At 47.3% G+C, this 23,958-nt stretch overlaps 1 protein-coding gene across 5 annotated transcripts in view; it reads left to right on the top strand.

Moving 5' to 3' along the window:
- Positions 1–2,607: 2,607 nt before the first annotated feature.
- The window catches only part of NUDT9 (nudix hydrolase 9), a 36,978-nt gene continuing 15,627 nt past the window's right edge, over positions 2,608–23,958 (top strand). Inside the window, exons 1-6 of one of the 5 annotated variants that reach the window (XM_068243828.1) lie at positions 2,608–2,798; positions 8,489–8,622; positions 11,439–11,657; positions 14,441–14,536; positions 16,999–17,085; positions 18,371–18,482. In XM_068243828.1, the coding sequence (XP_068099929.1) occupies positions 2,667–2,798; positions 8,489–8,622; positions 11,439–11,657; positions 14,441–14,536; positions 16,999–17,085; positions 18,371–18,482 (780 nt within the window). In that variant the 5' untranslated portion in view covers positions 2,608–2,666. Of the gene's footprint in view, positions 2,799–2,927; positions 2,951–4,226; positions 4,266–8,488; positions 8,623–11,438; positions 11,658–14,440; positions 14,537–16,998; positions 17,086–18,370; positions 18,483–23,958 lie in introns of those variants that run through there. The other 4 variants (XM_068243830.1, XM_068243831.1, XM_068243829.1 and 1 more) reach the window with 4 other exon arrangements.

Here is a 23,958-nt window from a genome sequence, read left to right as displayed (position 1 = left end):
CTCAGAGGCCGCTCAGTACCTCACCATCTGCCCGGGTGGCGCCTGTCCCCCTCAATACGGCCCGAGTCACGCTTCTTCGCGCATGTGCGGCCCGCCACGCTTCCCTGCTGCATTTCTGTGGATGGAAGCTTTCTGTGCTTGCGCAGTAGTACTGCACAGGCACAGAACACTCCCAGGGACGTGCGATGGGGGAGCGTGCCTAGCTGTGCATGTGCCACAAAGCATGACTTGGCCAGGCTTTTGGGCCGTATTGCGGAGGACATGAGCCACCGGGGGAGACGGCGAGGTACTGAGCGGCCTCAAGGGGGCTTAAAGGGAAGGTCTGAGCTAATTTAAAAAAAAAGATCTATTTACCCGGGGCTTCCTCCAGCCACATGCAGCCGTCCTGTGCCCTCACCGCAGCTTCGCTTTCAGCAGGTGGCCTTGGGTCCCCTCCGGTGCAGAAGCCGACCTCGCCAGTTTGGCATCTCCTGCCCCTGCGTGAGAGCCGCTCTCGGTCGTGTTTACGTGGTCTGGAGTGTGTTGCACAGGTGCAGTACATTCCAGACCATGTGAGCTCCACCACGAGCGGCTCTCATGCAGGCGCAGGAGATGCCCGTAGGCATCTTGCACCGGAGGGAACCCCGGGCCACCGGCAGGGAACGGAGCTGCGGTGTGGGCACAGGATGGCTGCCAGTGGCTAGAGGAAGCTCCGGGTAAATAGATCTTTTTTTTTTTTTTTTTTTTACGAACAGCTTGGATCGTTCCTTTAAAGCTAGTGGGAACCCATGTGTAAATAAAAAAAAGTCAGATACTCACCTAAGGAGAGGGTAGGCTCGGGTTCTAATGAGCCTTCCCTCTCCTCTCCAGGTGCCCCCGGTGCTGCGTTGGCTCCCCCGTTCACATCCCCCGCCGAAGGGACTTCGGAAGTCTTTGGGAGCCGAGTCCTCCCGGAGACAGGCGGCTCCATACTGCGCACGTGTGAGTGCGTCATAGAGGGCGCTCGTGCGTGCGCAGTGTAGAGCGGCCCGTCTTCGGGAGCACTCACGCTCCCCTGAAGCATTTCCGAGGCCTCCCTTCGGCGGGGAAACATCGGTATTTGACCGCAACGGACGAATACTGCTACAGGGGAGCCAGCGCAACATCGGGGACCGGGAGAGAAGAGGGAATGCTCTATGGGACCCAGAGCCTCCCTTTACTTAGGTGAGTATCCAGTGGCGTAGCTAAGGAGCTGTGGGCCCCGATGCAAGTTTTACAATGGGCCCCCCTCAAGCACTCTACACATAACAATTAATATGGCGCACCAAAACCTACCAATGGCAACTACAGTGTCAGAGGTGCAGGAAGGGGATGGGGAACAGTTTGTTAATGATTACCACAATTCAAAGTATCTATAGAAGTGATTATTATGAGTATAGGAGCAATAGAGAGCTAATACTGCAGTTAAGGGAGGGCCCTTTCGGGGCCCCTCTGGCCCAAGGGCCCCGATACGGTCGCTACCTCTGCACCCCCTATTGCTACGCCCCTGTGAGTATCTGACTTTTTTTTTTTTAAACGGGTTCCCATTCACTTTAAGGAAGCCCCAGGTAAGTATAGAACCTGAGATGGCTTTCATCTCAGGTTCACTATAAAGAGGCCCTGTAGTGACATATAGTAGAATGCAGTAAATTATTCAGGATACCCACTGTTACCATAATTTTTCTGGTTTCAGCATCAGAAACACTTGCTGTATACTGGTATATTACCCCGACCTCCCAGTGATGTTTAGCCTAGGCTGTTTAGGTATGCAGAATTCTCCTTTCAGAGCATTCTTGGAGGTCTTGTGTTATTTCTACTGTCTTTGGAGCACACAACAAACATTCCAGAGAGCTACACCTGCCAGCAGTAAAGATGTCGCCACATGTGATACATTTCAGAATGTAAAACGGAGAGGAAAGCTTTTACAATGGGCAAACACTGACTAAATCATTTATAAATTAATATTGTGGAAAAGAAAAAAAGGAAAAAAACATTTTTATTCATTACGTTATTTTCAGGACACTGCCTCTTTAAATAGAAAAATAACGTAACTAAGAATTGAACTTCATCCCAATCAGTAGCTGATACCCCCCCTTTCCCATGAGAAATCTATTCCTTTTCCCAAACAGATCATCAGGGGGCTCTGTATGGCTGATATTGTGGTGAAACCCCTCCCACAGTGTGATGTCAGGACCATGGTCGTGGCAGTTTCCTGTCTGCGAACCTCATTGCATTGTGGGAAGTAACAGCTGTTTTACTGCTTACAGCTGTTTCCAACTGCCAGCAGTAAAAATGTCACCATGTGATAAATGTCAGAATGTAAATCAGGGAGAGGAAAGATTTTACAATGGGCAAACACTGACTAAATCATTTATACATTATTGTAAAAATGAAGAACTTTTTTATTACATTATTTTCACTGGAGTTCCTCTTTACTCTTTACTCCTTCACTCTCTACATAGACAGATACCGGAGACAGGTGTTCCTGCCAGTCACTCACTGACAGATTCCTATTTTCCATCACGCCCATTAGGTGACGTAATGACAGGGGAAGGTGTAACCGGCATTTTGGCTGCGGATGCCAATGACGCGAAGCCCCGCCCACACGCCTTCTCCTAGACAGCCGTGGTCGCTGTGGAGACGGTAGGGCGGGGTGCCGCACCGCGCGCATGCGCAGTATGCCGGCACTGGGGAGCGTTTCCTGGTTGCTGCGCGCTCCGCCTGCACTGTGCGGCAGGTTCCGCGGCTCGTGCCAAGGAGGGAGTGTTAGCCAATCGCGGCTCTCCGCTAACGGCCAGCAGGTAAGATGTGCCAGCCGCTGCCTCGCCAATGACGAGCCGCGCTATGAGTGACTGGCACCTGCGCTGGCCAATCAGCTCCCGGGGGGATTGCAGGGGTGTAGGTGTGAGGGACTGGCAGTCCCAGCAGGGGAACTTGTATATCCAACCACTGCATAGGTTGCCCATACACTAAAAACAGCCCCCCGAGGGATTGAATTTCTCAAGCAACTCTAACTTATTTTCAGCACTTATCTCGATTTTTTTCTACTGCTTCTCCATTTTTGTGTGTATATGTATCATAGCTCCCAACTGTCCCTCTTTCCTCCTCATTTGTCCCTCTTTCAGGACTTTGTCCCTTTTTCTATGTAATTATATATTTCTCTACTACAAAATGTGTTTGACTCTAAACTTTATTCCCATCCTTTAAATTGATATATTACTAATTTTAAAATGTTATTATGAAGGAAAATGAACCAGGATAGCAAGGACCAGTGTGGTCTGAACTATAAAACAACCTATTTTTCTTATGAAATGTATGGTATGCGTGACTAGGAGTGTGATGGGGCGTGATCAGGGGTGTGGCTTAAGTGTCCTGATTTATCATCTTAAAAAGTTGGGAGGTATGATATATACAGTGGTGATCTAAGTCATGTCCTCTTTCTTTAAAGTGGACCTGAACTCAGAACTTCACTTTGCTGTAAAAGTTAAAGGAGAACTGTAGTGAGAGGTATATGGAGGCTGCCATATTTGTTTCCATTTAAGCAATAACAGTTGCCTGGCAGCCCTGCTGATCCTCTGCTATTAATACTTTCAGCCATAGGCCCTGAACAAGCATACAGCATATCAGGTGTTTCAAACAATTTTTACAGATATGACAAGATTAGCCGCATGCTTGCTCCTGGTGTGATTCAGACACTTCTTCAGCCAAATATACCATCAGGGCTGCCAGGCAACTGGTATTGCTTAAAAGGAAATACATATGGCAGCCTCCATATACCTTTTCACTACAGTTCTCTTTTAAGCAACAGCATAATAACCTTTAAATAAAAACATTTCTTTGTTACAAATCCTGCAGTATGTCTACTTCCTGCTTTCTTGGAAGCAGACATAGGGTTAACATCCTGTGTTTACAAATTAGCTGCGCTGCCGAGGCAGCCAGCAGACACAGCGGAGTGATCAAATTACACTTGTGATTAGTCACAGAGGGGGAATTACACAGGCTAAACTCTCTAAATACATACAGGGTGCATTTATTTCTGTCTGTTTTCCTTCTGTCCTGTGCAAGAGTTCAGGTCCACTCTAAGGCACCCTTCACACATCAAATATCGTTAGTGTAATTTCGCATTGGTCGCACATGCAAGTCAATAGCTTTGCATTAGTCGTGCATTGTAATGCAATTTTTTGGGTGATCTAATTTTTTTTTTGCAGAAAAAAAAGCCTGCACATATTTTTTTTTTTCCCGTAATGGAAATTGGAGTAGTGTATAAAGTAAGTCAATGGAAATGCAGAAAAATCCAATTTTGAAGTTAGATACGTTATGTAAATTAACATCTGTGATATGCATGAGAAAACTGCATTCTGAAAAAAATGCATAAAAAATGTAATTGAACAAACAAACGAATCGCATCCGAAAAAACGCAGAATTGCAAATACGAAAAAAGCGTGGCCGATAACTGCAGGGATAAGTATGAAGGCTGGCTTATAGTCTTCAGCATTTTTATAAATCAGCTAAGCATTGTTTTCTCTCTATCATAGATCTGCAAAAACAAAACTGGTGACCAAGTTTTGATAAATTAAACGTGTCCCCCTCTTTTATAAATCGACCCCTCAGTATATTTTGCCTTGTGCAGTCCATGATGAGGTGTATAAAGGGTTACCTAGCCTGTATGGTGCTCATTTCATACTTCAGTGTGATATTTTCCTAAGCTAAATTCCACCCATTCGCCCGGGGGGGGGGGGGGGGGGGGGGGGGGGATAGAGGTGGTCAGACTGGTTTTTCACATTTGTAGCCTTTTTACCGCCCACTTTGCTTACATGAAAAAAGGGTGCAGGTGATTGCCGCATATTCTACTGCAGGATTCCAATAGTAATATATCGCTAATGTTTACTGCTATTTTACTGTGGCTAAACCTAACCCTACTCTCACACAGAACCCTCCCTCTAGCGACACCTAAGCCTTAACCTCTCTGGTGATGCCTATCCCTAAGGATCGCGCCCCAACCCCCCCCCCCCCCCCACCCGTGGTACCTAACCCTAAGACTCTTCCTCCAGGTGCCTAACTCTAACCCCCCTGGTAGCTCCTAACCCTACCTCCCCCTTCTAAACCTTAAAGAGAACCCGTGCTGCTGACACACAGCTTGTCAGAGCTGGCTGTGTTTATCTCTATAGTGTCAGTCTGCTGCTCTCCCCGCCTCCTGCAGAACTCCAGTCCCCGCCTGCATCCCTTCCCTCCCTGCTGATTGGACGGGGGCAGGGACCGGAGCTATGCAGGAGCCGGGGGAGCAGCTGAGACTGACACTACAGATGTAAACATAGCCTCACAGCACGGTTGTGATTTATGGGGGATTGCAGAGTGCAGGAGGACGTTAGGGGGGTTTGGGATAGCAACAGAGGCTGGGCTGTATAGGCAGATCCAGCCTCTGTATGCAGATAACATTCTTTAAACACACCTCGGGTTCTCTTTAACCCTCCTCTTCCGAAAAGCTGCATATGCAGAAGGAAGGTAAATTTCTGCTCCGCATGATTAGTGGCAGACAAAGTAAATTTCAGCGGCTGACAGCATTGCGGGCACTGGGGGCTTGCGGACATGGCAATTGTGGGAGGAGCCATCAAGTTCTGTGCAAGCGTGCACGTGACCTGCTCGGTGTTCCACCCGGCCATGCCAACACTAGTACAGTGAAGCTGTAGCTGCAGCTTGTGAGCGATTTTGAGCGCCCAGCCTACTCCTATTGAAGTGTTGACAATCCTGCTAGGAACTTACAACGGAGAGGTAACATAACTGCTGTAACACGTGAGGGGACAAAAAGCAGAGCGCATAACTGCGGGAACTTGTGATAACATTATACTGTATACCGCAAGTATATTGACATTTAATACTATCGATGCACCAAAAGCTTGCTGTGCATTTAATAGCTTCCTGCTTCTGCCTGCCATTAAATCAATACGCTGTTATTTAAACTGGCCATATGGAGGGAGAGCTGTCTTCACTCAGCCGGCCATCTATATAGGCATGCTATCTTGTTTTATATATAGATTTATCCCTCTAGGGAGGCAGCTGCTGGATGTATGTGTTGGAAGGATGTTTGCCTGAGGAATCAGCAAGTGGCCCCTTGACTGCAGGGACTGCAGCGATTGCCATCCCTGCAAGCAAGTAAAGCCATTATTGCGGTGAACTGATGATTCCTGTTTGTAAGATGTAGGGCTGCACGATTTTAGGTAAAAATTGAAATTGCGATTTTTATCTCAGTAATTGCGATTTCGATTTTTTTCATGATTTTTTTTTCGCTACACTGCATTACATTACATAAAACCCCCTCCCCCTCCCAGCTACAGTAACTAACCACTACAGTTATATTACATGATATCTCACCAGCCTGGGTGGCAGTAGCTGGGTGCTGTCTGGGGGTCCAGGCTGGTCCAAATGTTCCCAATGAGGTGTGCAGTGGGGCGGCAGCAGCAGCGTGATCCATGGTGGCTCCAAGCGGCAATAGCCGCGGTAATGATCCACAATGTGGCCCTTTGATCGTACCCGGTTACCGGCATTAGCCCAGCAGCAGCGTCATCCCCAGCCGGTGGTTCCAAGTGGGATAGGAGTAGCCGCTGTAATTATCCTCCCCGCTGGCCCTTTCATCTCCTTCTTTGATCATGGGAGGCATCAGCACGATCCCGCCGGACACATGCATAAGATTGCTGCTGATTGGGCAGAAGCTGCGTACAGCTCCGCCTACCGCCTGTTAGCACATGCTGCGGGTCATGGGGTGACACAAGTGAACTAGGAAGTACGGAAGCCCCTGAGGACTCTGCCGCTATAGCGGCTATCTCAGCCGCTATAGCGGCAGAGTCCTCAGGGGCTTCCGTACTTCCTATAGCGGCAGAGTCCTCCCTCCGTACTTCCTAGTTCATTTGTGTCACCCAATGACCGGCAGCATGCGCTAACAGGCGGTAGGTGGAGCTGTACGCAGCTTCTGCCCAATCAGCAGCAATCTTATGCATGACAGCTGTGGATCCGCCCCCAGCCTCCCTCCGCATTCAGAATTTAATGCATTCGGGCGGGCAGAGCCGTACGGGCAGGCGAAACTGCGATTTACAAAAAACTGACGATCAGAAGATCGTCTTCTAATGAATCACGGTTTCAATTTAAAACCGAAAAACCGTGCAGCCCTAGTAAGATGTATCTTTCTGCGCAGAAATATCTTTAATGCTGGGTACACACCATACAATTTTCTGTTCGTTTTTCCGTTCGATTGATTTGCTGAATCGATTTCCATTCACTTCTATGAGAAATCGACCAGAAAAACGATCGAAAAAACGGTGGGATCGAACATGACGGAAATGATCTATCGAACAGGGAATTGTATTGTGTGTACCTAGCATTAGATGTTTTGTACTGTTCTGGCTCTATGTAAAGAGCATCACAGTGCTTTCTATATGTGCAATAAACAGAATCAACTGGATTAAGCTAATTAGTGGTGCGTATACCATTTTCTGTTCCTTTTCTGATGTTTAATTATAGCGGTTGCAACAATATACAGTAGCTATCCATAGTTAAAGGGACTCCGAGCACTCCTGATGGGTATGCCTTTAAGACTGCAACCCGTACTGCAAAGCACTTACAGATGCATACCATTCTGTAGCTTGTGCTCTCCTCTTTCATTTGATGCCTGAATCGCCATTCTACACCAAATAGTTTTCGTTCGATTTCAATTTAAAAATTGCGGCTGCCATCTTGGCTATGTTATAACTTCTGGGTCACCCCTGTCTTCTCTGTTAGAGAAGTGCATCACTGAATGAAGCAGGAAGAGGAAGTGACACGCATGGCCATTGCAAGAGGCTCCTCCAGAGGGGTCGTAGCACGACTTTGTTGGAAGTCGTCTGTCTTAAAGGCATGTCCCTGAGAGGTGCTCTTTAACTCTTTAAGTTATGCTTTTGAAATATTTGTGTACATATGGTAGTCAGATACTTTTGTAAGCTTAGATCCTTTTCCATGGCGTCCTCTTCGTTCTGGTTATTGCCCCAATCGGGAGGACACTTGCAAATCGCGGGCTCCCTTTCCACATGCGTTGCAATGAGCTGCGATTCTTGTTGAGTTGCAACGCATTGCTCGGTGCAGTTGTCATTCGGGGAATTTTAATAGGACTTTCCAATTGTACCGGAACAAAAATCGGAGAGCAAACGCAGAAGGAAAACGATTGGAAATGGGCCATAAATATGTTACTATTTTTTTTTTTTTTTTGGAGAGGAGATGTCACTGGAGGAGTCACAAGGTACAAGAACCCAGCAGGTGACTCCGGCCCATAAGACCCCACCTATAAATGAAATATCGCTTTTGGACTCCCCCTTATGGAGGGGGCACTATAGGAGAATGTAGTTTGGGTACAACCATGTCAGCCATTTTGTTTTTGTCTCTCCCATGCTATTAGGGGAACATGGTGATGTCCATTCTGTTTGTTCACAACCTCACCTCAGGGTCTTCATGTCCCCTTCCTTCACAGCTACGTCCCCTCAGGAGCACCTGTCAGAGGCTGACTGTTGACGTGGATGGTTGGACGCACCCTGTCTCGTCTCCTCACCACAGCTTCCATCACAGCTGCGCTAGCTGCTTTGGGAAGGTGCGAGTACAATCTAGGTATATCATATAATGTAGATATGTAAAGTGCTGTGATGTCTCACTCATAGGTGGGGTCTGATGGGCAGAGTCACTTGCAGGCCTCTTTTTTTCGCAGTAGGGCTGCGCTGATGAGACCCAGATCCATACTACTGATCTCAGTCAAATATGGTACTTCTTCAGCTTTGTGAACTGGATAAAAATAATCCCATTTTTTTTAAAGCACAGATTAAAGGCAGTTTCAACAGGCAATTGCCAGTACCATGCATGTCGCTAACCTGCGTCCTGCATTGAGATGAATTCCAGCGTTCCTCTCAGTGCGGTTACTGTAGATTGTGCAAGCACCGCGAGCTGTCAGATTTTTCGAGATGCTGCCTGTAGCTTCTAGTGTCTGCTGCATTCGCGTTTACATATCCTCCTAGGGCAGAGGTTCCCAACCCATGTGTCGCTGTGTCCCACCTCTGGCTCTCCCTTAAAGCTGATCTGAGATGAAAAACTAACTATAGCGAGTAACTTGTCTATATGTCTTATCTAAAGTTTAGATAGTTTACACAGCAAATCTAGCTGCAAACAGCTTCAACAGTTTATGATTATTTATTCATGTGATACAATGACAGCAGCCATGTTGTTTGTAAACATTACACACAGGCAAGCTGCTCTGCATCTTCAGCCTGTGGGCGAGGCTTGTTTAGTTTATAGGGAATTAGAGTATTAAAACAAAACAAAACAAGTATTTGGCTTGAGGAATGCCCTATAAACAATAGGAAAAGGAACACAATTATGCAATGAGTAAAAGTTCATCATTGATACACTTTAACTGTTTAGCTAGCTCTGTAACTCCTCCTCTGCTCCATTTTTAAAGCAGGGCTACAAGAAAATGGCTGCCGGAGTCCACATTCATGGACATCGGTGGCCATTTTTTTGTAGCCCTTCTTTAACTACAATCAGAGCAGAGGCAAAGTGGGAGGCTGAGCAGTAAATAAGCAGCTGTGTGGAGCCAGAGCGGATATAGGGCTACAACCAAGCTGCACCAAAGGAGGAGGAGCGAAGGGAAAGACAACAAAGGCCAATGGTGAGTGAAAGAAGATCATGTATGGCACAGGAATCCTTAGGCTGGGTCCGCATTGCACCGCTAATGCAGTGTAAAAGATAAGCAACATCATAATAACCTTTAAACGAAAAGACATGTATTTGTTACAGCTGATACAAATCCTAAAATAAATCTGCACAGTTTCTACTTCCTGATTCATGGAAGCAGACATATTGTTTACAGCCTGTGCTTTTAAATGGGCTTATCTGCCATCTCTGCCATGGCAGTCATGTGACACAGCGGAGAGATCAGATTACAACTAGTGATTAGACACAAATGAGGGGGAATAAACAGGCTAAACTCTTTAAATACATACAGGGTGCATTTCTGTTATGTTTTCCTTCTGTCTTCTGCAAGAGTTCAGGTCCACTTTAAGGCCAGATATACATTTTGGTTAAACTCTTCAGCAACCTCCTAATACCAACATATCAGTTTTGGACTGATTCTTTAAAATGGCCAAATTACCAAAGCTGCCTTGAAGGGCCATTCTATGCTTATCCCTTTTTTTGTTTTTTAAGGTGCCCATTAATTGTACAATTGTTTGTAAACTGTTGTATTTTTGATCATTTCTTTAACCTTCTCGCTGGTCTAAAAAATCCGGCAAGGAGGCAGCGCCGCACTTTTTTTTTTTTTTTAAATCATGTTAAATACATGATAGCCGCTGAGCGGCGGCATCCCCCCACCCACTCCGATCACCTTCGGCGATTAGAGTAAGCAGGAAATCCCGCTGAGAACGGGATTTCCTGCAGGGCTTCCCCGGTCGTCATGGCGACGGGGCGGGATGACGTCACCGACGTCATGGACGTCGGGACGTCACAGGGAATCCCGAACCGCCCCTCAGCGCTGCCTGGCACTGATTGGCCAGGCTGCGCAGGGGTCTGGGGCGGGTAGCGGCGAATCGGCGGCGAGCGCGTACTACACGCAGCTAGCAAAGTGCTAGCTGCGTGTAGGAAAAAAAAATTATGCAAATCGGCCCAGCAGGGCCTGAGAAATCCTCCTGCGCAGGTTACCGGCAAGGAGGTTAAGACACAGAACATTTATATCGCGCTTTTCTCCTGGTGGGCTCAAAGCACCAGAGCTGCAGCCACTAGGGGGAGCTCTATAGGCAGCAGCAGTGTTAGGGAGTCTTTCCCAAGGTCTCCTTACTGGAAAGGTGATGGCTTATTGAACAGAAATAGCCAAGATTGGAATCCTGGTCTTCTGTGTCAGAGGCAGAGCCTGCTGCCATATTTAAGCAATACCAGTTCCCTGGCTGTCCTGCTGATCCTCTGCCTCTAATGCTTTTAGCCATAGCCCCTGAACAAGCATGCAGCAGATCAGGTGTTTCTGACATTATTGTCAGATCTGACAAGATTAGCTGCATGCTTGTTTCTGGCTTTATTTAAACTCTCCTGCAGCCAAAGGAATCAGCAGGAAAGCCAGGCAACTGGGATTGTTTAAAAAGAAACAAATGTGTCAGCCTTCATATCGCTCTCACCTCGGGTTCACTTTAACCAATACACTATCCAGCTGGTTGATCGGCGTACCTGATTCTTCCTAGATACGATCGCCAATACAATCCTATGTTGTATTTCATTTGTTTACGCTGTGGAACTACAATCTTTTTTTTTTTTTTTCAAACTGAATGATGTCCTCGAAAATACGATTATTGGCTACAAAATAGCCATGTGCACCTTCATTCTCATAGATGTAAAATGGTTGGTTCGGCACACATGAAGTTATATCTGCTATCTCCATCTTCCCGCAGCATCGTATTTGCGCGCTGGTACCGTAGCCGCAGTGGTCAGCCCACCATGGCCGGTCATGTGAAGGCCCTCACCTCCCCGTACCCGGGCTCACGCGTAGAGAGGTGGCCGGTGCCCCCCGAGAAGGTCAGCTGGTCGGTGGATTGGCCGGAGTATCAGCCGGTGGAGTACACCGCCCCTCCTGTGCTCGCCGGACCCGTGTGGGCGGACCCTCTGACGAGGTGAGAGATGTACCGCCCCCTTGTTACCCACCTCACCCACTCTGTGATGGTTTTTACTGTTACTAACATCATATCTAGTTATCGTCCTGTTTGGTTTTTCTTCGAGTCACTCTTTGTGTGTGATGTGGCGTTTGTGCACTGCGAGTAGCTACTCGTTACCGACATTGAAATTAGCGCTGCCCGCGACAGTGGGGGGTTAACTTACTCATGCTGCCGCCAATGCATTACATATTGTGTTCCACGTCACTCATATGCTTCCCCCTTCAACCCGGAAGAATGAAGCATAGGACTGGTGTGAAACTCGAGTGAAGCGCATCGGCTAAGGAGGCAGCATGGGTAAGTTAACCCCCTGCCTGCCGCTGGCAGCGCTGTCTAATTTCAATGTCAAATATGAGTAGCACTTGGGAGTGCACAACACTATTAGAAAACCACTTCAAAGTGTACCCGTTGTGAAAAAAAAATTGCCCCTACAGGGTATTCTCCTCGGGCGGGGGATGCCTCTGAATCATCTAGAGCAGTGGTTCTCAAACTAAGGCCCGCGGGCCGAATGTGGCCCCCTGAGGCTTTTTTACACACATACACACCACACACACACACACACACACACACACACACACACATACACACACACACCACACATACATACACACACCACACATACACACACCACACATACATACACACACCACACATACACACACCACACATACACACACCACACATACACACACCACACATACACACACCACACATACACACACCACACATACACACACCACACATACACACACCACACACACCACACACCACACACACCACACACCACACACACACCACACACACACACACACCACACACACACACACACACACACACACACACCACACACACACACACACCACCCACACACACACCACCCACACACATACATACACACATACACACACACATACACACACATACACACACACACCACACATACACACACCACACACATATACACACACACACATATACACACACACACACACACATGCACACCACACACACATACACACACCACACACACACACACACACACACGATGGTCCGCATATAGAATGAAGCCAGAAAGCAGTAATTTGCTGGTTTCCAATCAAATTCAACATCAGGTGTCACTGCTGTCCAATTGGCCCTGCAGGTTGTCACCTGGGTATGCTTCACTGTCTGGCCTGCAAAGACTTCTACATCATTTTATGTATACTCCGGCCCCCCAGCAGTCTGAAGTATGTTGACCCAGCCCTCGACCCAAAACGTTTGGGGACCCCTGATCTAGAGGCTTCCCCTGTTTTATTCCAGCACTTGGACCCCAGAAAATCGCTTCTCGACAGCTCAGACTAGTATGGAACCGCCAGGCTTCCTTCAAAAAAAAGTCAAACCCAATCAGGTCCATGCTACTGGGGGGAGGCTATCTGCACCTTGCGCAGTAGCACGGAGCTGATCAGGATTGCTTTTTTTTTTGCCTGAGCCTGAGTGGGTCTGTGGTACGGCACAGGCACAGTGCAGCCATGCTTTGGGGGACTAAGTGCTGGATTGAATAGGTGGAGGAAGATGGGGGAGGAAGTCAAGTAATTAATATCTGCATACACCAATACGAACTCCCTTTCATTTTTCAAAAAGTAAAAAAAATGCTGCTAACTGAACTCTAAAGAGGAACTTTAGTGAAAGACAGTAATGGGGGCGGGGGGATTATTAATACTCCCCATGTAATTCAGTCATGTTGTTTGATCCGGCTGCATCAACTGCCATTATCTATACACACAACCGCTAACAGTGTGCACACCGGGACATACTGCTTGCTTGGCCATTGTAAAAATACATTATATCCCACAATGCAACAAGGTTCACAGACACACTGTGGGAGGGGTTTCATCAGTCATACTGACCCCTTTGATGGTCTGTTCGAGAAAAGGTCAAGATTTCTCCATAATCTCCATGCTCCCCTCCAGTGACTGACTAAGCATTACCTGGTACTCATACTGTGCTGTGTGATCTGGTTTCCTTGTGTTCCCGTATTGTCATATTGCTTTATGTCACCCCTAAATATTGTCTGTAACCTAAACTAATGTTCAGTGCTGCGTAATATGTTGCCGCTTTATAAATACAATAAATAAATAAATAAATAGATTCTCATGGGGAAGGCAGTATCGGCTGCTCATCGTGATGAAGTTCAATCCTGGGTTAAAATTCCTCTTTAAAGAAAACCTGAACTGAAAATTACAAGTCAAAATAAGCATATTCAAGTCATACTTCCCTCCTGTGTAGTCTATTCCTCAGTGTCTTTCTCCTCTCCTGAGGCCTGTTTGTCCTCTGTGATCAAGGAAATTCTCCGTCCTCCATTTTGAAAATGGCCATTACCACATAACAGCTTCCTGGTCAGCAACTGTAACATCGTCCACTTGAGCCATAGGGAAACGGGGCATATCAATTGTCCACTCAGCTATAACTGACAGCAACTGATATTTCAGTTCTGACAAAATGTTGTCAGAACTGGAAGGGATTATTGTCAGAAAAAAATGGTGAGCATCTGAGAGGAACTGATGGCAAGGTAACTACGGTATGTAATGTTCATTTGAAGTTACCTCATGTGTTTATTTTAAATAATTTTACTCAGTACAAGTTCCCTTTAAGGTCATTTTATAAAGTTCCTGCTGGCTCGTAGAGTGAATTATGTGTCATGTGACTGCCTCTGGTTACTGCATTTTTCCAGGCTGGCCTGTGTACTCTGACCTTGTATCTTGCAGTGATGATGACTTCCACCCGAAGTACAACACTCTGGACAGGAAGGTGCAGAGGGAGAGCTTTCAGGGAGTTTACATTGTAGAGAACAAGACCCCAAGGTGAGTGTTACAGGTTTAACAACTTTGTTACCTTAATCTGCAGTATGGTAAAACAACCACAAGATGTCACTGTGTGTAAAACTTGATGGTAATCTGAATGGGATTGTTATTTCCTGTATTCACTCTATATTCTCTCTGTACTAAGTAAGCTGCATTTGCTGATGCTGGTGTATGATTTAATCTCTGCATGTTTTGTCCAGTAAAGACTTATAACGTGTTATACTGGGTGCCTATCTGCGTGTACAAAATACTTTGCTCCAACAGTGAAGAGCTGTGTATGTTGCCTTATTACAATGACACCTATCGGGATGGGAGGCAGCAAGTGAACTGTTGATCGTGAAGGTGATTTGTTTGAAGTAGGATAAATGGGTTTGTCTAAAGGGGCCCATACACTGGTCGATTTCAGCCATCGATCGATCGATTGATTCTATAGAATCGATAGATCAGAAATCGATTCTATCAAATTCCCCATTTCGATCGATTTGATCTATCTGACAGGATGGAAAATCTAGGTCGGTCTTCTGCTGGCAGCAGATCGATGGCGCATAGAGTTGCATTCGATCTAATGGTCCAATAATGCATTTAGATCGATTTCCAATAGATTTCATTCTGAAATCTATTGGAAATCTGTTCCTAGTGTGTGGCACACATCAGATAGGACTTGGCAGGCTTCTGCCAGAAATCTGATGGTCAAATCTGCTGCAAATCTATAAGTGTAAGGCCTCCTTGGAGCTAAGGGATGACTAGACGACTAGACAAGAGCAAAATGGCGGGTCTTGTGGGGAATTCTAGGCAGGCTGTGGTTGGTAGCCTAAATTGCAGAATAACCCAATGTTGGCCATGAGAGAGGAGTGTCGGTACTTACAGTACAGCATAACTTGCTGGGTAGTCACAGACCAGTCGGAGAGCCCATACTATCTACTGCCCAACACTGAAAGCCCCTACAATGTCACAACTGGACCATGGCGCAATGCAAGAACGTGGCCTGGTCTCATGAAAATTGGCCCTAGACTACAATGTGATGGTAAAAACAAACTCAATCCATGGAGGCCCCACCTCACAACTTAAAGGGATACTGTAGGGTGGTCGGGGGAAAATGAGTTGAACTTACCCGGGGCTTCTAATGGTCCCCCGCAGACATCCTGTGCCTGCGCAGCCACTCACCGATGCTCTGGCCCCGCCTCCAGTTCACTTCTGGAATTTCTGACTTTAAAGTCAGAAAACCACTGCGCCTGCGTTGCCGTGTCCTCGCTCCCGCCGATGTCACCAGGAGTGTACTACGCAGACACAGACCATACTGGGCCTGAGCAATACACTCCTGGTGACATCAGCGGGATCGAGGACACGGCAACGCAGGCGCAGTGGTTTTCTGACTTTAAAGTCAGAAATTACAGAAGTGAACCGGAGGCGGGGCCGGAGCATCGGTGAGTGGCTGCGCCAACACAGGATGTCTGTGGGGGACCATTAGAAGCCCCAGGTAAGTTCAACTCATTTTCCCCCGACCCCCCCCCCCTACAGTATCCCTTTAAGATGCCCATGTATCACTTTTTGTAGACCAATCGATTGATTCGATAATTGATTAATGATGAGAAAAATGTATTCCGCAACATGGCCAGCAGATCGATTTTTTTTTTTTTCAATTTAATATCAAGCTGAAATTGGTTGTAGGTATCGATCAGGAATGCTGGTAAAATCTCGGTGGCAAGGGCTCGATCAGGTGAGCAGCGGTAATGGCATTCGATATTGTAACAGCTGATGTACACAACAGGCCCCAGGCTGGTGTCCCCCTCCAAGTGTATGTGTGTCCTCACCTCCCATGCACATATGCAGTGTAAAAAGCCTTACCTCTCTGCCAGCGTGACTCCTGGCCTACTTGGGTGTCCACCGACAACGTCACCATGAGTGCCTGTACCCCATGACACGGCACATGTGACATCACACGTGCAAATGCCACGTGGTACAGGCGGTGACGGAGGATTCCCGAAGGAGGCCAGGAGTCACGCAGTTAGAGAGGTGAGCCGTTATGGTAGGGGGGGGGGGGGGGGGAACATACATCTGGGGGATGGGCGCTGGAGGTGGCAACGCTAGCACAATTTCTGATAGATTCCATGCTGAAATCTATCGGAAATCTGTCTGCAGTGTTTGGGCAGGCAACAGATCCCTTTTTCTGATCAGATTCGATCAGGTAGTGATCTATCTCATGTTTGACCTGCTCATACATTGTGGTTACCTCTACAGGACATAAAAGATCTGCTAATATCTTGGTACCAGATATCACCCGACACTTCAGAGGACTTATGGAGCTTTTGTCCCAGTGGTTCAGAGCGGTTTGGGCAGCACATGAGGGACCTGTACAGTATTAGGCTAGGGGTTGTTCTGTACTTTGGTTCGTTGGTCGGTGTAAATCGCATAATGATGTTTTATTTTTACCTACAATGTCTTAACACACTTTTCTTTATCAGAAACCCAATAGGACGCACGGGGCTGATAGGAAGAGGCTTGCTGGGACGATGGGGACCCAACCACGCAGCAGACCCCATCATCACCCGGTGAGGACAAACTCTCCCCAATCGTTATGCAGAACATGTTTTATTATTTCAAATACAATCTCTTCAATATTATTCAATGCCAAGCAGCTGCAGCTAAAGCAAATAAAATTTTGGGATGCTTTAAAAGGGAAATAAAAACTCGGGAGGCTGGCATATTATTGCCCCTGTTTAATGCTGGGCATACACGGCATTCTGGTCAGGGTTATCAATAGAGCCTGATGGCTCGATTGATAATATCCGACAGGTCCGATGACCTGCCGGATAGATTCCCTGCTCGATCCCCGCCGACGGACAATGGAGGGGAATCGAGCAGCTGATTAGGAGTGCCCGCAGGGAAGATCGGGGATCGATCCGCGGGGACGCGGCGGGGGTCGATCCGGCGGCTAATCTGCCGCCGGATCGACCCATGTATGCCCAGCATAACTCTCTAGTAAGGCCACATCTGGAATATGGAATTCAGTTATGGGCACCACATTACAGGAAAGATATTGCAGTTTTAGAGCAGGTGCAGAGACCAGCAACAAAATTGTTTAGAGGGATGGGAGGTCTCACTAAGGGGTTGTTCACACCTACGGCGCTTTCACTTTTTTTTTTTTTTTTTAAGCGCCGGCGATTTAGAAAATCGCCCTAAAAGCGCTTGTGCAATGATTCCCTATGAAAGTGTTCACATCTGAGCGGTTTGATTCCGAACAAGCGCTGCCTGTACCATTTTTGGGGCCATTTCCCTATAATGGCAGGTATAGGGAAATCGCTAAACGCTTGAAAAAGTGCTCGTTATAGCGATTTCCCCAGCGATTTTCAGAATAAATACATTGTATTATTTTCTGGGTCAAACAAATTGCTCTGCAAAACCGCTTTGAAAAGCGCTTCACACAAAATTGCAACATGCAAGTAAGCGCCGGGAGGGGGGGAAAATTGTGCAAAAAAAAAATTTTTTTTGTCCCCTATTCAGGAAGGTGTTCTTTACAGTAAGGGTAGTAAAGATGTGGAATATATTACCACAGGAAGTAGTTATGGCTATTTCTGAAATTCAAATCCAAAATAACTTTTTTGTGTAATCTGTTGTCTCTAAATACAGCAAGTGAGAAAACTACTATTATTCTTCGCTGTAAAAGTGAAGAGCCCTGTTAACTGTTCTCATTGTTTCCGTATGAAGTTTTTTGTTTTGACTTCCTTAGGGAGGGTTACTCAAGCTTACAAGTTCCACTTCCCTTAGTTAGTGTTGACTGTGAACACTTTCCGGTCTGTTGAATTATGTCTAGTGGAAACCTGTCTCCCCCTACAGGTGGAAGAGGGATGCTGCAGGAGAGAAAGTCACAGACCCAGAGAGTGGAAAGCCCATCTTACAGTTTGTTGCTATACAGAGGAAAGACTGCGGACAGTGGGCAATCCCCGGAGTGAGTATACACAAATCATTATCTCACCTCTGTCCTCAGCCTAATACCATGGGCATTCCCCCCTGCCACCTGTAGACCTCCTACTCACCTCTAGGCTGAGGACCGGGATTAAGAAGACATTAAATGACCCCACCCACACCAGCAATGGCTACTTAACCTTTTGGGGACCAGTTGCTTAACCCCCCTTAAGGACCAGGCCATTGAACATGCGGGGAGGGGGGGGGCACGTTTGGGTGGGTCAGCCAGCCGGATCCCCAGTATTGATAGGTGGGCATGGTGTCCCCAGTGTAGCCAGGTGTCCCCTGTATTATACACAATCGTTTAAGCACACATCCTAATTCACGTAAAAGTCCACATGGAAATCACAAAGTCCACATATGCAGTATCTTGATTTCTTGTGCCACCATCACCACGGACACCCAACAGTAAACGGACTCACCAGATGTATTGGCCACTGCTAGACTGGCCGACCATGCACAAATCCAGGAGCCTCAGTACTTCAGGATCCTGGTGCCACTTTAATGCTGTCCCTTAGACCACCATCATTCTCCACATTATCCATGCATAGTACCTCAAAAAAATGGCCTCCATAGCATAACTCCGTATAACACTTAAAACTTTAATTATAAAATTGCACTCACATGCTCCAAAAGTATTGCACACATAGAGTTTATGGGCTCTCCCCCGTTGCCAGGTAGGGCTCTGCTTGTGTTGGGTCCTCCAGCTCCCCCTCCGCTCATTTTGCAGACACCACCGCCTCCACCGGCCGTTCACTTCCTGATATGTCCAACCTCCCGCCCGATCGATTTCGTCACTCCCTTGTGACTCATCAGGGGCACGGGGGTTGGACTCATTACCAGGATACTTATACTCTTTTCCTTGTCACTGATTGGCCACTTCCCCCCGCTTCCGTCTGCGTCATACGCGTCAATACGTACGCGTGATCACGTATCTTCTTCCTATTGTGTCATTGGTCGCGTCCGCGAACATCATATGCGTCATTACGTCCGCGACTAATCACCCACTTCCGCATCACACGCGGCAATATGTACGCGTCATCCTTCTGCGTCCCACGCGTCATCACGTACGCATCATCACATGTTGTCTTTCGGGCTACACTAACTGGCTGCTTTTATCCGCGTCGTACACGTCATTACGTACGCATCATTTTAAATGTATTCAATGGTCTGCATGCTGATTGGGTGCCCCTACCCCCACTTCCTATTGGCAGAGCCTGTCCCTATTCTACTTCGGTTGGTCACCAGTGTAGGTGCATTCCCCACCGTGATCAACTATCCTTCATACAGGAGTTGTTGTTAGAGCATGTTGCCAAAGGGCCACCCATATCTTCGCTCCTAAGATGCAGCCCACCCTGCAAAGGGGAAGGGCCCATTCACATCATCTGACCACATTTCATTACATTCAAAATTCAATAATAAAAAAAAAAACCAAAAGATTCCCCCTCTGTCAAAAAGCTCGTAGTGTCCTAGTTTATCTTATTCCTTTGTTTCCTTTTGTCCTTTATATGGGTGGAGGGGCTGCCACAAGGTATGATATATATCTAGGAAAGAGACAAGATGGATATATGGGTTGGGGAGTTTGCAGCCAGGAGGGCTTAAAGAGACACTGAAGCGAAAAAAAATGATGATATTATGATTTGTATGTGTAGTACAGCTAAGAAATAAAACATTAAGATCAGATACATCAGTCTAATTGTTTCCAGTACAGGAAGAGTTAAGAAACTCCAGTTGTTATCTCTATGCAAACAAGCCATTAACTCTCCGACTAAGGGCTTGATTCACAAAGCGGTGCAAAGTGTTTGCACGCCTGTGAAAAGCCCTTTATCACGCCTAAACTCAGTTTAGGAGTGATAAGAAGAAACTCGCGCGATCTCCCGCGCGCAAAGTTTTGCGCGCGTAGCGCACCGCGCTGCGCGCGCAGTGTGCCGTGCTTCGCGCGCAGCGTCCATTGAGCCCTATGGGACTTTGCGCGCGCAGCGCGCAAAACTTTGCGCGCGGGAGCTTCGCGCGTAGAGCAGCACAAATCGGTGATAACTCAGCTTTGCACCGCTTATCACGCCTAAAGTCTTTTAGGCGTGATAACTGAGTTATCACCGCTTTGTGAATCAAGCCCTAAGTCTTAGTCGTGGAGAGGGCTGTTATCTGACTTTTATTATCTCAACTGTAAGTGAACTGTTTACTTTCTCTCTGGCAGAGGAGAGTTCATTACTTCACAGACTGCTCTGAAAGAATCATTTTGAATGCTGAATGTTGTGTAATCTGCACATATTATAGAATGATGCAATGTTAGAAAAAAACACTATATGCCTGAAAATAAAAGTATAAGAATATTTTCTTTACAGCTAATCTTCTAGTAATTATTCATAGTACACAACCAATTCACTATATCATATATTTTTTTTTCACTTCAGTGTTTTTTTAATATCGACCTGGACCTCAACTGTTTCATAGCTGATAATTAAGTAATCAAATGATCATGACAAAGAGTTTAATAGGATGTATGTAAGCATTATACAAAAGGAATAAGATAAACTAGGACACTACGAGCTTTTTGACAGAGGGGGAATCTTTTGGGTTTTTTTTTTATTATTGAATTTTGAATGTAATGAAATGTGGTCAGATGATGTGAATGGGCCCTTCCCCTTTGCAGGGTGGGCTGCATCTTAGGAGCGAAGATATGGGTGGCCCTTTGGCAACATGCTCTAACAACAACTCCTGTATGAAGGATAGTTGATCACGGTGGGGAATGCACCTACACTGGTGACCAACCGAAGTAGAATAGGGACAGGCTCTGCCAATAGGAAGTGGGGGTAGGGGCACCCAATCAGCATGCAGACCATTGAATACATTTAAAATGATGCGTACGTAATGACGCGTACGACGCGGATAAAAGCAGCCAGTTAGTGTAGCCCGAAAGACAACATGTGATGACGCGTACGTGATGACGCGTGGGACGCGGAAGGATGACGCGTACATATTGACGTGTGTGATGTGGAAGTGGGTGATTAGTCGCGGACGCAATGACGCATATGATGTTCGCGGACGCGACCAATGACACAATAGGAAGGAGATACGTGATCACGCGTTCGTATTGAAGTGGGCGTAAGTGGCCAATCAGTGACAAGGAAAAGAGTATAAGTATCCTGGTAATGAGTCCAACCCCCGTGCCCCTGATGAGTCACGAGGGAGTGACAAAATCGATCAAGCGGGAGGTTGGACATACCAGGAAGTGAATGGCCGGTGGAGGCGGTGGTGTCTGCAAGATGAGCGGAGGGGGAGCTGGAGGACCCAACACAAGCAGAGCCCTACCTGGCAACGGGGGAGAGCCCGTAAAACTCTGTGTGCAATACTTTTGGAGCAAGTGAGTGCAATTTTATAATTAAAGTTTTAAGTGTTATACGGAGTTATGCTATGGAGGCCATTTCTTTGAGGTACTATGCATGGATAGTGTGGAGAATGATGGTGGTCTAAGGGACAGCATTAAAGTGGCACCAGGATCCTGAAGTACTGAGGCTCCTGGATTTGTGCGTGGTTGGCCAGTCTAGCAGTGGCCAATACATCTGGTGAGTCCGTTTACTGTTGGGTGTCCGTGGTGATGGTGACACAAGAAATCAAGATACTGCATATGTGGACTTTTATGTGATTTCCATGTGGACTTTTACGTGAATTAGGATGTGCGCTTAAACGATTGTGTACAACTCTTCTAGGTCCTGCCTGACCTTGTGGTAGCGCACTCCGTTTGGACTTTTTATTTTCTTTTTAGTTATAGCGCTTTGATATATTTTATAAATGTCCCCTGTATTAGCAGCAGCCTTTACTCACCTCCCAGGCTCTAGCAATGAGCAGCTCTAGCCCTCTCCACTCTGGCCAGCATCTCCGCTCGCACTGCCGTTAAGTTCCAGGTCGCGACTTGATGACATCATCAAGCCGGGACCTGACACTTACGTTAGCGTGAGCGGGGACGCCGGCCAGAGCGGAGTGGCTTGACGATCACCATGCGAACATAAGGAAGGTGAGTGGATCCTCTTCCCCTCCTACCACCGCTGCTCTGATAGTGATCACTCCGCCGGCGAGCATAGTGATCACGTGATCAGGAGCCAATCGCGATGGCTTCTGATCACTGAGGGGAGATGTCAGCTGTCATATTACAGCTTAATCTCCCCTCCAGGCTGCGCACGATCGCGTGGGGAGCGAAAATGACAGGTGGTGTAAATCCTACGCCGCATCAGGCTTAGGCAGCCACAAGTGTGGAATAGGATTTGCTAGCAGTGGTCCCCAAAAGGTTAAACTTTTGCCGCTCAGGCCACCGCTACAGAACCATTCCCACCACAACCACCAGGCACAGGAACACCTTCCCCCAAGCTGTCCTTCTCCTGGACTCTTGTCTCCACCCCTGCAAATTTCAAATTTCCCTTAGCCCCCCCCCATACCCACCTCCAAGGCACCCTCTGCATTGCTGATTCTATCATGTCTAAACCTTCTCTGTATGTCTGTAATATATTAATGCCTGTCCTTAAATTGAATCTGAAGCAAAAATAAAACAAAAAATATATATACCATTGTGGGAGGGGAGAAGACACAAACTACTGCAGGCAGATCTCACCAGTGTGGGAGGGAAGGGGACACAAACTACTGCAGGGAGATCCCACCAGTGTGGGAGGGAAGGGAACACAAACTACTCCAGGGAGATCCCACCAGTGTGGGAGGGAAGGGGACACAAACTACTGCAGGGGAGTATAACCATTGTGGGAGGGGAGGAGAGACACACTACTGCAGGGAGATCTCACCAGTGTGGGAGGGAAGGGGACACAAACTACTGCAGGCACATCTCACCATTGTGGGAGGGGAGGGGACACAAACTACTGCAGGGAGATCTCACCATTGTGGGAGGGGACACAAACTACTGCAGGGAAATCTCACCATTGTGGGAGGGGAGGGGACACAAACTACTGCAGGGAGATCTCACCATTGTGGAAGGGGAGGGGACACAAACTACTGCAGGGAGATCTCACCATTGTGGGAGGGGAGGGGACACAAACTACTGCAGGGAGATTTCACCATTGTGGGAGGGGAGAAGAGACAAACTACTGCAGGGAGATCTCACCATTGGAGGGGGGGGGAGAGGAGACACAGAATACTGCAGGGAGCTTTCACCATTGGGGGGGAGGGAAGGAGACACACACTACTGCAAGAAGATCTTACCATTGTGGGAGGGGAGGAGACACAAACTACTGCACTGAGATCTCACCAGCGTGGGAGGGGAGGAGACACAAACTGCTGCAGGGAGATCTCACCATTGTGGGAGGGGAGGAGACCCACACTACTGCAGGGAGATGTCACCATTGTAGGAGGGAGGAGACCTAAATTAATGCAGGGAGATCTCAGCATTGTGGGAGGGGAGGAGACACACACTACTGCAGGGAGATCTCACCATTGTGGGAGGGGAGGAGACACAC

Source organism: Hyperolius riggenbachi, chromosome 7 (genome assembly GCF_040937935.1).
Source record: "Hyperolius riggenbachi isolate aHypRig1 chromosome 7, aHypRig1.pri, whole genome shotgun sequence".
Classification (NCBI taxonomy): Eukaryota; Metazoa; Chordata; class Amphibia; order Anura; family Hyperoliidae; genus Hyperolius; species Hyperolius riggenbachi.
Note: the sequence above shows the minus strand (reverse complement) of the source record. Positions and strands in the feature narration are given on the sequence as shown.